The sequence below is a fragment of the Salvelinus sp. IW2-2015 genome, linkage group LG20 (genome assembly GCF_002910315.2).
Source record: "Salvelinus sp. IW2-2015 linkage group LG20, ASM291031v2, whole genome shotgun sequence".
In the NCBI taxonomy this organism is placed as follows: domain Eukaryota; kingdom Metazoa; phylum Chordata; class Actinopteri; order Salmoniformes; family Salmonidae; genus Salvelinus; species Salvelinus sp. IW2-2015.
In genome coordinates this window covers 65,200,345-65,216,087 of record NC_036860.1, presented here as the reverse complement: position 1 = coordinate 65,216,087, position 15,743 = coordinate 65,200,345, and the positions used below count along the sequence as shown (strand labels likewise).

General features: G+C 41.1%; 1 protein-coding gene across 1 annotated transcript in view; it reads right to left on the bottom strand.

Moving 5' to 3' along the window:
- Positions 1-2,024: 2,024 nt before the first annotated feature.
- Positions 2,025-15,743, bottom strand: part of LOC111981840 (trimeric intracellular cation channel type B) — a 42,694-nt gene continuing 28,975 nt past the window's right edge. The window contains exons 3-6 of the mRNA XM_024013304.2: positions 8,172-8,356; positions 6,018-6,105; positions 3,061-3,178; positions 2,025-2,355 (exon numbers count right to left, since the gene is read on the bottom strand). Coding sequence (XP_023869072.1) covers positions 2,065-2,355; positions 3,061-3,178; positions 6,018-6,105; positions 8,172-8,356 — 682 coding nt within the window. The 3' untranslated portion in view covers positions 2,025-2,064. The remainder of the gene's footprint in view (positions 2,356-3,060; positions 3,179-6,017; positions 6,106-8,171; positions 8,357-15,743) is intronic.

The following is a 15,743-nucleotide window of genomic DNA, read 5'->3' as shown; positions in this document are numbered from 1 at the left end:
AGAGAATGAAAATCCCTGCCTGTAAATGTTACTTTAAACTTCCCAGGGCTCAGAGTTCATCCTGAGACTCAGTACACACAAGAGGTAGATGGCACTCTAATTAACATGCGGAGGTGGTGGCACTTCTGTGGACTTTGATCATTACAGATGGACAGATATCTGCTACAACACTCATTTACTTCTAGTCTTTGAGCACTACCTCTGTTCTTAATTTGTATTCCCGTGGGACTCTTTTCCAAACTCTCTAAAGGTAATCTCGTGAATTTGAAGGGATTTCAGGATTTCAGGATTTCATTTTCCTACGCTGCTTAAAGTGGATGAAGTATCAATCACATTCTGATGCTACAATGATGCAATGTTTCACTCTTTTTTCATCTCAAAGGAAGAAAGGTTACGTCTGTGAGCTCCCGTTGGTTTCTGTTCCAAATCAATTAAGAAAACATTAGGGCAATTACAAGCCATAGACAGAGACACATTGCACGAATTACATAATTAAAATAATTGCACCTCTTTTCCATTTAAAGGTAAAGCAGACTGAGATATTGATGTATTTCTTCAGCTAAATCTGACCTTTCCTTTGCCTTGTTAAATGTGTCTTGCCCTGGACATGACCACAGCTAACAATAACAACAGCTATAGAACCTTGCCAATGKTCAGAATATCATTGAGGAAATATGTGAATATTTCAAATACATTCATAACAACTGACTCCACAGAGCATGGAGGCTGTGTATCTGAAAATATGATTCATTTAACTAGGCAAGTCAGTTAAGAACAAATTCTTATTTACAATGACGGCCTASCCCGGCCAAAGCCAAACGACGCTGGGCCAATTGTGCGCCGCCCTATMGGACTCTCAATCACAACCAGATGTGATACAGCCTGGATTTGAACCAGGGACTGTAGTGACACCTCTTGCACTGAGATGCAGTACCTTAGACCACTGCTCCACTCGGGAGATACATTACTTGTATGAACTAAAAGTTTATTAACTAAAAGGTTATTAACTAAAAGGTTATTAACTACAAGTGTATTAACTAAAAGGTTATTAACTAAAAGGTTATTAACTAAAAGGTTATTAACTACAAGTGTATTAACTACAAGTGTATTAACTAAAAGTGTATTAACTAAAAGGTTATGAACTAAAAGGTTATTAACTAAAAGGTTATTAACTAAAAGGTTTATCACACAAACGTTTACAAATGACCAAGTTTTTGTATTTCGGTTGTGATAAGAACGACAACAAGTCAGATTAAAGTGCATGTGAACATTTACTTTTCAATAGAATTTAAAGTATTCACAAAAGAGGCAGTGTTTGCAGCAAAGTGCCGCAAAAAGCATTCCATTTAGAAATTCCTGCATTCAAGTGCATTTTCTTAAGCATAAATATAATAGAAGACCTGAGTAATAATTATATAAATTGTCATGTAAATTCTTAAAACATTTCATAGTAGGAAATGTACGGGTACATAAAACAGAATATATTATTATTAATATACAGATAAAAAGTGGCTGATCAGCACCATGGACAGTATTTTTCACCAAAACTCCGTAGAAAACAGGATGCATCATCYCAGAATTAGAAAAGGATTATAAAGCTACGTTACTGTATAATATATTAAAATCAGCACATATTCTATTTGCTCTCATTCTAGAGTGAGACAGACAGACCCAATTTGCTCCCTACTCCTCCAGCTCGCCCATAACCCTTCCATGTTTGAAGATCTGAAGGTTCTGGACAGGTATACAATGAACATAAGCAGTGTAGTGGTGAAGCTTCTATCATATTGCTTCCAGCTTACAGATCTACAAACATCAAAGGGTTAGGACAAAAAAAGGTGTGGTAGCAAATTGGGACCTATCACAGGACGACAGTGCCACAGGACACAGAGAATAGATTGTCCTAGCCAGGATAAGAAGGGCAGCACAGAATATAAATATKATTTCTAGAATGGACAGCCCCATTAAGTGCACCCATGGCTTTACCAGTCAAATTACAGTATGCTAAACAACTGTCCGTTCTATAGATTCTATTTCTATACAGTACACCGCAGTATAAGGACTCTAGTCACTCTTCTTGCAGCTGTCTGTCTCAGTGCTCTCCGACTGCACTTTGGCCTTCTTTGGTGAGCCCTTTCCCCTGTTGTGTGCTGCAGTCTTGGACGAGGACCCTGGGGCCTTGGAGGTCTCAGGAACCGCTGCTCTGTTCAAGCTCTCACCGGTYCCCTTCTTCACAACAGAGGTCTTGGTCTCAGACGTGAAGGATGGTGATGGCCCGGCAAAGAACGTGCGGTGCACAACAGACTCGATGGGAGCGAAGGGCGAAGAGGAGGAGCCGGTCAGCATCATACTTGTCTGGGGGGAAAATAAATAGATGGAAGGATTTAAAGAGATGGAGAGACAGGATGAAGTGATGAAAATGACTACAGAATGACTAATAAAGAAGTAGACAAGATTTATCATATGATTTATCAGATTAAATGTAACTTTAATGAGTTGATAGGAGAACTCTAATCTAACAGTTGGGAGAGTTCTGAGAACCTGTGATTAGATTTATAAGATGTCAAGAGCAGGAGACATCACTCATTGTGAGAGGATTGAGGAGGAATGATGCAACGAGAAGAAAATGATGCAAAATTCCTCTGCTAGAGGCAATACAAGACTAAAGTTGAGTCATAGCTAAATATAAGTATAAAGATAGGTCCTTCAAATAACATGGACTGGATGTTGTGAGATAGTCAACATGGAGAAAGAATGTTTTTGATTGCCATAYACATTATGTATTGGTAGGTTTCCCAGATCAAGATCGAAGCCATTTCTGGACTAAAAAGTAGTTGAGATTCTCCATTGAGCATGCTTTCTGGTCCAGATGTAGGCTTGATCTATCTTGATCCCAGATCTGATTGTGCCACAATGACCATACGAGTTGGCTATATAGCACAAACAGATCTGGGACTACGCTTGATCTGGGTCCAGGAAACTGGCCCTATGTCTTTGTAGAGGCCCTGCCCTGTCAGTGTTAGGGTTGAGGCTAGGGATAGGATCAGGTTAGTGACTGACTTTGTTGACAACAGTGAAGACGGTGTACAGCAACATGAGGTGGTGCTTCTGGATGGCCAGGTACTGGGTCTGCTGCAGGGCGAATAGCACTGCTCCTATCAGGGTGATCTTAGTAGGGCTGCACACAAAGTCAGAGGTCAGTCAGATTAGTAACTTCATCATTATGGCTATGAACAGATCTCTCTCTCTCTCTCTTTTTTAATTTATTTTGTTTCACCTTGATTTAACCAGGTAGGTCAGTTGAGAACAAGTTCTCATTTACAACTGCGACCTGGCCAAGATAAAGCAAAGCAGTGCGACAAAAACATCAGAGTTACACATGGGATAAACAAACATACAGTCAATAACGTACTAGAAAAATCTGTATACAGTGTGTGCAAAATAAATAAGGAGGTAAGGCAATAAATAGGCCAATAGTGGCGAAGTAATTACAATTTAGCAATTTACACTGGAGTGATATATGTGCAGACGACGATGTGCAAGTAGAAATACTGGTGTACAAAAGAGCAGAAAAACAAATTTGTTGCGAAATAGGAAGCCGATTCTAGATTTAACTTTGGATTYGAGATGCTTCTCCAGGTTCATTTCTCTGTAGGTGATGGCTTTGTTATGGAAGGTTTGGGAATCGCTTCCTTTTAGGTGGTTGTAGAATTAAACGTCTCTTTTCTGGATTTGGYTAATTAGCGGATATCGGCCTAATTCTTCTCTGCATGCATTATTTGGTGTTTTATGTTGTACACAGAGGATATGTTTTTGCAGAATTCTTCATGCAGAGTCTCAATTTGGTGTTAATCCCATTTTGTGAATTCTTGGTTGGTGAGCGGACCCCAGACCTCACAACCATGAAGGGCAATGGGTTCTATGACTGATTCAAGTATTTTTTGCCAGATCCTAATTGGTATGTCGAATTTTATGTTCCTTTTTTTGGCATAGAAGGCCCTTCTTGCCTTGTCTCTCAGATCGTTCACAGCTTTGTGGATGTTACCTGTGGCGCTGATGTTTAGGCCGAGGTATGTATAGTTGTTTGTGTGCTCTAGGGCAACGGTGTCTAGATGGAATTTGTATTTCTGTTTCTGGCAACAGGACCTTTTTTGGAACGCGATTATTTTTGTCTTACTGAGATTTACTGTCAGGCCCAGGTCTGACAGAATCTGTGCAGAAGATCTAGGTGTTGCAGTAGGCCCTCCTTGGTTGGGGACAAGGAGGGCCTCTCTCTCTCATGAGAATAAAGACATGCATTATCATTCATCACAGTGGTTTTAGAGATCAACGTCTACATACTCAGCAAGCCAGTAACCGATGTGTCACTCAGTGAATCTCCAATTACATCATTTGGTTTCTGTGTACAACATCACACAGACCTAGCCTGGTCTCAGATCAGTTTGTGCTTTAAAGCCTACATCAGAGGTATCAAACTCATTCCACCGGGGGGCCGAGTGTCTGCAGGTTTTTGTTTTTTTCTTTCAATTAAGACCTAAACAACCAGGTAAGGGGGGTTCCTTAGTAATTAATGARCTTAATTCATCAATCAAGTACAAGGGTGGAGCGAAAACKCGCAGACACTCGACCCTCCATGGAATGYGTTTGACACGTCATTGTAGCGACAGTCATCAAAATTGTCAATTGTTTTTTTTAAACAACTGTAATAAACGCAACAGTTGGACAATGGATGAAGATACTCCGAACCGTCTAACAAAAAATGAGTCCAGGGATTTGTTGGAATTCAGATATTCAATTTATTGTAAAATGTTTTTTTTATTTTTTTTAAATCTTAGATTGCACTCATATATAGATTTTGTAATGTTATAAGGTATTTTGTGTTAAAAGAAAGAAAATTATACGTGCTTCATTTGCATAAATACACCGGTGTATTTGCATATATTAATACATTAACATAAAGGGGTGGAGCGGGGCTTAAACCACCAAAACCTTGCTCTATCTAGGGGCCTAGGCCTACATGCAATCACCTGTGCTGTCTAGACTGCGTCATGAATTACTGTTGTTGTCATGTTCTGCTGCATAATTCATCAAGGTGTGTCAACAGCCGGATGCCCTCAGATTACAAATCAAGACGCTTGGCTCTAGATTATACCTATCTACATGTATACAAACTTTCCAATGTTTGCGAGATCAGACATATCATCACTACAATCTGAATGTTCATTTTTGGGAAGTAGCTTTCATTTCGAGGCATTTCATTGGTAATCATTTCAACTGTATTAAATTATTACTTTTTTCAAATCCACAAAAAATAACACCCATAAAAATAAAGTTATCTTTCTTCTCATGTAAGTGTTGAGACGATGCGTTAAATCCCGACTAAGCTTTATCGTTCTTATAGAGGCAARGGAAAGACAATGTATTCCATTGAGTCCATTTCAGCCATTACTGTGATGTGTTTGACAGGTCATTACAAACCTTTACGTGGTCGTAACGTTAACGGGGAAAAAACGACAAAAGTATGAAAGAGTCGCAGGAGTAAAAGATCCTCAGGAGGGCGGGTCATGCGCGTTGCTTGTCATTGTCATGCCAAACATAGGAGTTAGCTATAAACAACACAAACAGACGTGGGACCAGGCTAACACAGACACTGAACACATTCTATCCTCCTTCTAACTGATCCTACAGTACGAGGCCTCAGAGGTGGGGACATACTAACTGATCCTACAGTACGAGGCCTCTGAGGTGGGGACATACTAACTGATCCTACAGTACGAGGCCTCAGAGGAGGGGACATACTAACTGATCCTACAGTACGAGGCCTCAGAGGAGGGGACATACTAACTGATCCTACAGTACGAGGCCTCAGAGAGGAGGGGACATACTAACTGATCCTACAGTACGAGGCCTCAGAGAGGAGGGGACATACTAACTGATCCTATAGTTCAAGCCCAAGGAGAGCAGAGGAATTACTAACTGATCCTACAGTACGAGCTCTGGGAGAGGAGGGGACTTACTAGGTCATCTTGAGAAGCTCATTGGTTTCTGGCTTCCAGACTCCTCTGACCAGCTGTTCAAAATTACTGATCAGACCTCCTCCAGCACCTGAAGAGAAAGAGATACGACCCTGCGTCATTGTCCTGGACTGGTATAACATCTTTATAGACTTGTTTGTGCTGTCTGGCTCCTATGGTCTGTTTGGCATAAAAAGGAGTTTGCTATAAAGCACAAACAGATCTGCGACCAGGCTAGTAGCTGAAAAGTCTTAAGGTCTAATAACACCTCAACAAAGTCAAATCAGAAAGCTCTATTTCTTTGTGATGTGTAAGGGCTGCTGGGCTGCTTGTTATTCAAAGCACAGAGCTGAACAGCGAAACTATAATCTTCAGGATCACAATTAGTGTCAACGCAACCTCATGTTATTTAGCAGCATTCGTACGGACCAAAAGGTCAGGACTAATAACCACAATAGTAATGTGTTTAATATCCATTACATTCCTGAAACTTGTCTTATGAATGATTACCAACAGCCACCCCCCCCCCCACCCCAAATTGATTTATAACCAATTTATATTGAATGTGTGAGAGAGAGTTTATATATCTGTGTGTGTGTACTAGATCTGGCCATATCTTCCACATGCTTGTCAGTGAGCAGTACACACACAGTGCTACCAGTGATGTAGTGGTAAATAAAAAATAGGTGGGTAAAATCTGACCGTCGGTCGCAGTGAAAGAGGTAACGCTCCCTATACTTTCAATGCATTTTCCTGCAAAAGGTGGGTAAACTGTATTTACTTGTGTTTACTCTGAACTACACCACTGAGTGGTTCCCTAGCATAGCGCATGGTGGCCAGAGGTTGACAGATTCAAATCAAATTGTATTTGTCACCTGCGCAACAACAGGTYTAGGTAGACCTTACAGTGAAATGCTTACTTACAAGCCCRTAATCTGTATGGTTGTGTGTATTGCATTCACAACACATACACAAAAGTATATGGACACCTGCTTGTCGAACATTTCATTCCAAAATCATGTTGGGCGATTAGGTCTGGCTCGCAGTCGGCGTTACAATTCATCCCAAAGGTGTTCGTGGGGTTGAGGTCAGGGCTCTGTGCAGGCCAGTCAAGTTCTTCACACCGATCTTGACAAACCATTTCGGTATGGACCTCGCTTTGTGCACCGGGGAATTATTATACTGAAACAGGAAAGGGCATTCCCCAGACTGTTGGAAGCAAAGTTGGAAGCACAGAATTGTCGAGAATGTCATCGTATGCTGTAGTGTTAAGATTTCCCTTCACTGGAACTAAGGGGCCTAGCTCGAACCATGAAAACCAGCCCCAGACCATTATTCTTCCRCACCAAACTTTACAGTTGACACTATGCATTCCGGCAGGTTGTGCATCCGCCAAACCCAGAATCGTTCGTCAGACTGCCAGATGGTGAAGCGTGATCATCACTCCAGAGAACACGCTTCCACTGCTCCAGAGTCCAATGGCAGCGAGCGTTACACCACTCCAGCCGACACTTGGCATTGCGCATGGTGAACTTAGGCTTTTGTGTGCAGCTGCTCGGCCATGGAAACCCATTTCATGAAGCTCCCGATGAACAGTTCTTGTGTTGACGTTGCTTCCAGAGGCAGTTTGGCATCTAGTGAGTGATGCAACCAAAGACAGACAATTTTTATTCGCTCCYCGAATAGCACTCTGTGGTCTCATTCTGTGAGCTTGTGTGGCCTACCACTTCAAGGCTGAGCCGTTGTTGCTCCTAGACGTTTCCACTTCACAATAACAGCACTTACAGTTGACTGGGGCAGATCTAGCAGGGCAGAAATTTGACGAACTGACTTGTTGGAAAGGTGGCATCCTATGACGGTGCCACATTGAAAGTCACTGAGCTCGTCAGTAAATCCATTCTACTGCCAATTTTTGTCTATAAAGATTCCATGACTGTGTGCTCGATTTTATTCACCTGTCAGCAACGGGTGTGGCTGAAATAGCCMAATCCAATAACTTGAAGGGGTGTCCACATACTTTTGGCCATGTCGTGTACTTGTCAGTATACAATAAACAAAGGTACTTACCTTAAAAACAAATTATACTATACCATGAAGAGAGACTTTGTCTGTGTATATATACATGTACAGTATATACTAAAACAGCAATATTCCTACCTTTAGCCCATCCTATAGCGATCATCACCAGCAGTCCATCCTTGTACTTGCTGTGTGCCTCAGCCACGCCCCCCAGGACTTTCCATGTGCGGGTCACCTCCTTCATGCCCGTCAGCACCAGACGCACAGGYAAGAGGGCAGTACAGGAATACACCATGTCCTGGGGGCAGTAGAACACCAGGTACCTAGAACAGAGACACATAGACTTCATTTCCCCCCCCCAATGTTTTTATGAATATCGCTATCAACAACAGAATAAAATAATTTTGAATCACATTCATTCTAATGATATTTCTCAACACCTAATGTTTAAGCAAATTACACTCACTGGAGTATCTGACATAGGCTTTGAAAAATCACCCGCGAATAGGCTACCAGTCAATACGGCTACCAGTCAATAGGCTACCAGTCAATAAGCTACCAGTCAATAGGCTACCAGTCACAGGCTACCAGTCGTAGGCTACCAGTCAGTAGGCACCAGTCAGTAGGCTACCAGTCAGTAGGCTACAGTCAATAGAATACCATCAGTAGGCTACCAGTCAATAAGCTACCAGTCAACAGGCTACCAGTCAATGATCTACCAGTCAACAGGCTACAGTCACTGGCTACCAGTCAACTGGCTCCAGTCATAAGCTACCAGTCAACAGGCTACCAGTCAGCAGGCTACCAGTCAACAGGCTACCAGTCAACAGGCTACCAGTCAGTAGGCTACCATCAATAGGCTACCAGTCATAGGCTACCAGTCAATAGGCTACCAGTCAATAGACTACCAGTCAATAGGCTACCAGTCAATAGGCTACCAGTCAATAGGCTACCAGTCAACAGGCTACCAGTCAACAGGCTACCAGTCAATAGGCTACCAGTCAATAGGCTACACTCAATAGTCGACCAGTCAATAGGCTACCAGTCAATAGGCTACCAGTCAACAGGCTACCAGTCAATAGGCTACCAGTCAATAGGCTACCAGTCACAGGCTACCAGTCAATAGGCTACCAGTCAATAGACTACCAGTCAGTAGGCTACCAGTCAACAGGATACCAGTCATAGGCTACCAGTCAATAGGCTACCAGTCAATAGGCTACCAGTCAATAGGCTACCAGTCAATGGGCTACCAGTCAACGGGCTACCAGTCAATAGGCTACCAGTCAATAGGCTACCAGTCAATAGGCTACCAGTCAACAGGATACCGTCAACAGGTACCAGTCAATAGGCTAGCCAGTCAATAGGCTACCAGTCAATAGGCTACCAGTCAATAGACTACCAGTCAATAGGCCTACCAGTCAACAGGACTACCAGTCAACAGGCTACCAGTCAACAGGCTACCAGTCAATAGGCTACCAGTCATAGGCTACCGTCAATAGATACCAGTCAATGGCTACAGTCAACAGGCTACCAGTCAACAGGCTACCAGTCAACAGACTACCAGTCAATAGGCTACCAGTCAACAGGCTACCAGTCAATAGACTACCAGTCAATAGACTACCAGTCAATAGACTACCAGTCAATAGGCTACAGTCAACAGGCTACCAGTCAATAGACTACCAGTCAACAGGCTACCAGTCAATAGGCTACATGTCAATAGGCTACCAGTCAATAGACCTACCAGTCAACAGGCTACCAGTCAATAGACTACCAGTCAACGGGCTTCCAGTCAACAGGCTACCAGTCAATAGACTACCAGTCAATAGACTACCAGTCAATAGGCTACCAGTCAACAGGCTACCAGTCAACAGGCTACCAGTCACAGGCTACCGTCATAGGCTACCAGTCAACAGGCTACCAGTCAATAGACTACCAGTCAACAGGCTACCAGTCAATAGACTACCAGTCAACAGGCTACCAGTCAATAGACTACCAGTCAATAGGCTACCAGTCAATAGGCTACCAGTCAATAGGCTACCAGTCAATAGAGTACCAGTCAACAGGCCTACCAGTCAAAAGACTACCAGTCAACAGACTACCAGTCAATAGGCTACCAGTCAGTAGGCTACCAGTCAACAGGCTACCAGTCAACAGGCTACCAGTCAACAGACTACCAGTCAATAGGCTACCAGTCAATAGGCTACCAGTCAACAGGCTACCAGTCAATAGGCTACCGTCAATAGGCTAACCAGTCAACAGACTACCAGTCAATAGGCTACCAGTCAGTAGGCACCAGTCAATAGGCTACCAGTCAACAGATACCAGTCAATAGGCTACCAGTCATAGGCTACTAGCCAGTCAATAGGCTACCAGTCAATAGGCTACCAGTCAACAGGCTACCGTCAATAGGCTACCAGTCATAGGCCTATACCAGTCATAGGCTACCAGTCACAACTACCAGTCAATAGGCTACCAGTCAACAGGCCTACAGTACAACAGGCTACCAGTCAATAGGCTACCAGTCAATAGGCTAACCAGTCAACAGACTACCAGTCAATAGGCTACCAGTCCGTAGGCTACCAGTCAATAGGCTACCAGTCAGTAGGATACCAGTCAATAGGCTACCAGTCAATAGGCTACCAGTCAACAGGCTACCAGTCAACAGACTACCAGTCAATAGGCTACCAGTCAACAGACTACCAGTCAATAGGCTACCAGTCAATAGGCTACCAGTCATAGGCTACCAGTCACAGACTACCAGTCAGTAGGCTACCAGTCAATAGGCTACCAGTGCGGAAAGGTTGCCTGCTGGCTGCTGTTAAGCTTTCTTGACTTAATACATTTTTGCCGACACATGGCTAACCTCTGTTCACCAGCTAAACAGCTGCTCTTAATGAAAAGGCCTATAAGATTGAAAGGTAACTCCTATGTTAGAGTATATCCTTCCTCTTCCAATTATACTGAACAAAAATATAAACGCAACAGGTAAAGTGTTGGTCCTATGTTTCATGAGCTGAAATAAAAAAATCTCTGACAAAAAGCTTATTTCTCGGAAATGTATTTATTTTACAAGGCAAGTCAGTTATGAACAAATTCTTATTTACAATGACAGCCTAGGAACAGTGGGTTAACTGCCTTGTTCAGGGGGCAGAATGACAGATTTTTGTCTTGGCAGCTCGGGGATTCGATCTAGCAACCTTTCGGTTACTGGCCCAACGCTCTAACCACTAGGCTACCTGTTAGTGAGCACTTCTCCTTTTCCAATATAATCAATCCACCTGACAGGTATGGCATATCAAGAAGCTGATTAAACAGCATGATCATTACACCGGTGCACCGTCTGCTGGGGACAATAAAAGGCCACTTTTAAAATGTGCAGTTTTGTCACACAACACCACAGATGTCTAGTTGAGGGAGCGTGCGATTGGCATGCTGACTGCAGGAATGTCCACCAGAGCTGTTGCCAGAGAATTGAATGTTCATTTCTCTACCACGCCAGCCCAGGACCTCCACATCCGGCTTCTTCACCTGCGGGACCCCTGCCCAGTCATGTGAAATCCATAGATTAGGGCCTAATTCATGTATTTATATTGACTGATTTCCTTATATGAACTGTAACTCGGTCAAATCTTTGAAATTGTTGCATGTTGCGTTTATATTTTTGTTCAGTATATAATGTGAGGTAAAAATAATGAAATAATATCTACTGTATCTATTTATTTGAAAATGTTGATGACTTCCCCTTGCCATTATCATTCCCCTGATGATAAGACAAGACATGTGAAAAGRGTTTTCTAACATATGATGTGACCCCCTTGGTCGCCGGGCGGTGGTCGCCGGGCAAGAATATACAGTCAGGAAGTAGTAAGCTGAATAAATACAATATTCACGTCCCACTGGAGAACAAACCAATCCTTCAATGCCTGAGAAATACTGCACAGTTGACAGATTTACAATGTGTGCAGCATTTTTCTTTTATTAAAAAAAAAAGCAAACACGAATGATTCTGTTTTGGGTTTTCTATGATGTGCATTGCCTGGCTTGAGCTTGTGTGTTGATATGATACAGTGATTCATCTTCTCAGGCTGGAGCATGGCTAATGGCTGAATAATTGGCTTATTGTCCATTCCTCTGTGTGGTCATTTACCCGCTTATTTGTATATTCTGTCACACTAGCTCATAGTCACAATCATCCAATGTGGGTGCTATCGAAATCAGAGGTGGTTGGTGTGAGGAGCTATAGGAGGACAGGTTTATTGTAATGGCTAGAATAGAATGGTTTCAAACACATCAAACAAATGGATGCCACATGTTTGACTCCATTCCATTAATTCCATTCCAGCCATTACAATGAGCCCGTCCTCAAATAGCTCCACCCACCATCCTCCACTGATCAAAATATCCCTAATATGGCTACTACTTAGTTGTATTTTATTAGGGATCCCCATTAGCTGCTCTCAAGGCAGAAGCTACTCTTCCATTATACTTATACAGTATAATACAGTATACTTATACAGTATACTTATACAGTATAATGCAAAAGGTAACCAGAACCTAACAGGTTCTTAAATATACATATCTAAATTAAATATTGGATTGAGACAAAATAAACAAACAATCTAGTTCAACAGTAAGTAAGCTACTCTATAAAAAAAATACTGGCAGAAACTCAAAACAGGAAGTATCCGTGCTAAGGTCTGTTCAACGTTGGTCTGACCAAWCGGAATGCATGCTTCAAGATAGTTTTGATCACGCGTACTGGGATATGTTCCGGGTTGCCTATGAGAATAACATTGACGTATACACGGACACGGTGACTGAGTTTWTRAGGAAGTGTATAGGTGATGTTGTTCCCACCGTGACTATTAAAACCTACCAAAACCCCAAAATGTGGATAGAGGTGATAGAYCAACGACCCTGGAATAAAAAACATAATGTGTAGGGTGGAGAGAGGGTTGGTTTTACAGGTTTACTCGCTCTGGATTGTCAGTACTGCATGTGTTCTTGGCTGTTGTGTCATGGCTGTGTCGGAATCGATTGTGAATTGAACTTGAGTATGCCTTCCCATAAGGGAGACCCCGGGGTTGGCTTTTGGTCGGCTCTGGCACGATACAACAGCATATAATATGATGCCTAAGACACATTTTTACTTGCAGTCATTAGCGGCCGTTTGAATCTATGTTCCTTTTTCCTTTTTTTTGTCAGAATTACAACAGGATATGATGAGGACTACATGAAATATGTCTTGCATGTAATGGACATTTTAAAAAGGGGACTCTGGTCTTGTGATATATTAAGGTTGTTTTATCTTATTTTTTTCATATATTTAAAATATTTTACGAACAATTGCATCCAATGAAGTGAGCAGGCTGGGCTGACATGCTTATAGCCTTGCTAGGACTTTCACATTTGAGCAGGCATGTATAAGATTGTGCTGTTATTATTTATATTAATATMATCTATTATTGTTTTTATTTTTTGTTACTATTTTTTCATGTTATTTGGTTAGTTCTCTTAGGCATTCTCATAGACAATTATGTTATCATGGGACTGCCCATATTTCCCTCTGGCCAACGCAAATTGGCGGCCAAGGGTTTGCCTTAGGACGCAGAGGTGCGTCATAAGTCAGGGTGATGGTGTGATGGTCTTAGTGACAACAGACCTAGATATGTTGGGAGGTTTTAGTGGGTGGAATATTAGGACAATTGGAGGTTTACAAAGTTGCATCTACAGTATGCTTATTAACAGTGCAAATTATTATGGTACAGCTATATGGACACTTAATTATCATGCCGCTTTTTAATGGTAAGTTTACAAACATTGGTTGTGGTAAGTATAATTGAAACTTGGGTATCATTATGGTAAGTGGGGAAATAAGTATTGGCTTAGCAGATCATAAAAAAAGAAGATCAATTTTTACATGGCTAAAAAATAAAGAATATAATATCTATTGTTTACAGGAAACTCATTTTACAAATATAGATGAGATTGGGTGGAAAAAGGAAATATATTTTTGTCATGGTCAAAGAAACTCAAAAGGGGTGATTATACTAATTAATACAAATGTTGATCCGATTGTTCAAACAGATCCGCAAGGAAGATGGATTGTTTTAAATATGCTATTGGACCAAAAACAGATCTGGCTAATTAATCTATATGGGCCAAATAATGATGATCCACACTTTTTCAAAAATATATATAATAATCTATCACAAGCAACGAAATAATCTATTATTATGGCGGGAGATTATAATACCGTTTTAAGTACCTCAATGATTCYTAAAGGAAATCATTCTACAAACTATCACCCTCAAGCACATAAGGAGATCACAAAGATCATGGATACATTAGAACTAGTGGATATATTGAGGTTGAAAAACCCTGACCTAGTGAGATATACATGGAGGAGGCTTAATCAAGATAGCCGTCTTGATTACTTCCTAGTCTCGTTCTTTCTGGCATCAAAAGTTTAAAAACGTATTAATAGGAGACCGAAATGAATCGGACCATTATCTAATTGGCTTCCATATAACTCTTACAGAATTTCCACGTGGACGGGTATATTGGACATTTAATCAAAGCCTATTGGATGACAATTTGTTCTTAACTAAGACAAAGTAATTCATAATTCACTTTTTTTTGTACAACATAGGGACAACTTTCAAATGTACTTTTAGAAGCCATTCAATACTCATCATTAAAACAAAGGCAGTTTAGGTCAAAAGAGATGAGACTAATAAAGGAAATAGAGGAAGCAACAGAGCAGGTAGATGGTAATGGAAACTGTACTATAGAGGCACAAAATAGGTTAGAGGAAAAACTAAAAGAAATCCAGGTACTTATTCAAGAAGGATCAAGTGTAATGTATTCCAAAAATAAAGTGAATTGGATGGAAAATGGGAAAAAATGCACAACATTTTCCTTGAATCTTCAACACAGAAATTCTACCAAAAATAATTTACAGAAACTCGTTACAAATGATGGAGTTATCCATGATTCACCAAATTATATTTTGAAAGAGGAATCAAAATATTTTAAGCATATGTTTTATTTTCAGTCTCCTCCATTTCCACTGAATGATGTTAACCGTAAGGATTTCTTTCCTAATAATAATAATAATGTACAATTAACACATTTACAGAAAGACTGGTGTGAAGGCCAACTTACAGACGAGGAACTTTGAGGCAATAAAATCTTTTCAGTCTGGAAAAAAAACAGGGCTTGACGGTATACCAGTAGAGGTACAGTTGAAGTCAGAAGTTTACATACACTTAGGTTGGAGTCATTAAAACTCGTTTTTCAACCACTCCACAAATTTCTTGTTAACAAACTATAGTTTTGGCAAGTCGGTTAGGACATATACTTTGTGCATGACACAAATAATTTTTTCAACAATTGTTTATAGACAGATTATTTCACTTATAATTCAATGTATCACAATTCCAGTGGGTCAGAAGTTTACATAAACTAAAGTTTAAATATATTTTATATTTGAGATTCTTCAAATAACCCCCATTTGCCTTGATGACAGCTTTGCACACTCTTGGCATTCTCTCAACCAGCTTCACCTGGAATGCTTTTTCCAACAGTCTTGAAGGAGTTCCTACATATGTTGAGCACTTGTTGGCTGCTTTTCCTTCACTCTGCGGTCCGACTCATCCCAAACACTCTCAATTGGGTTGAGGTTGGGGGATTGTGGAGGCCCGTGCT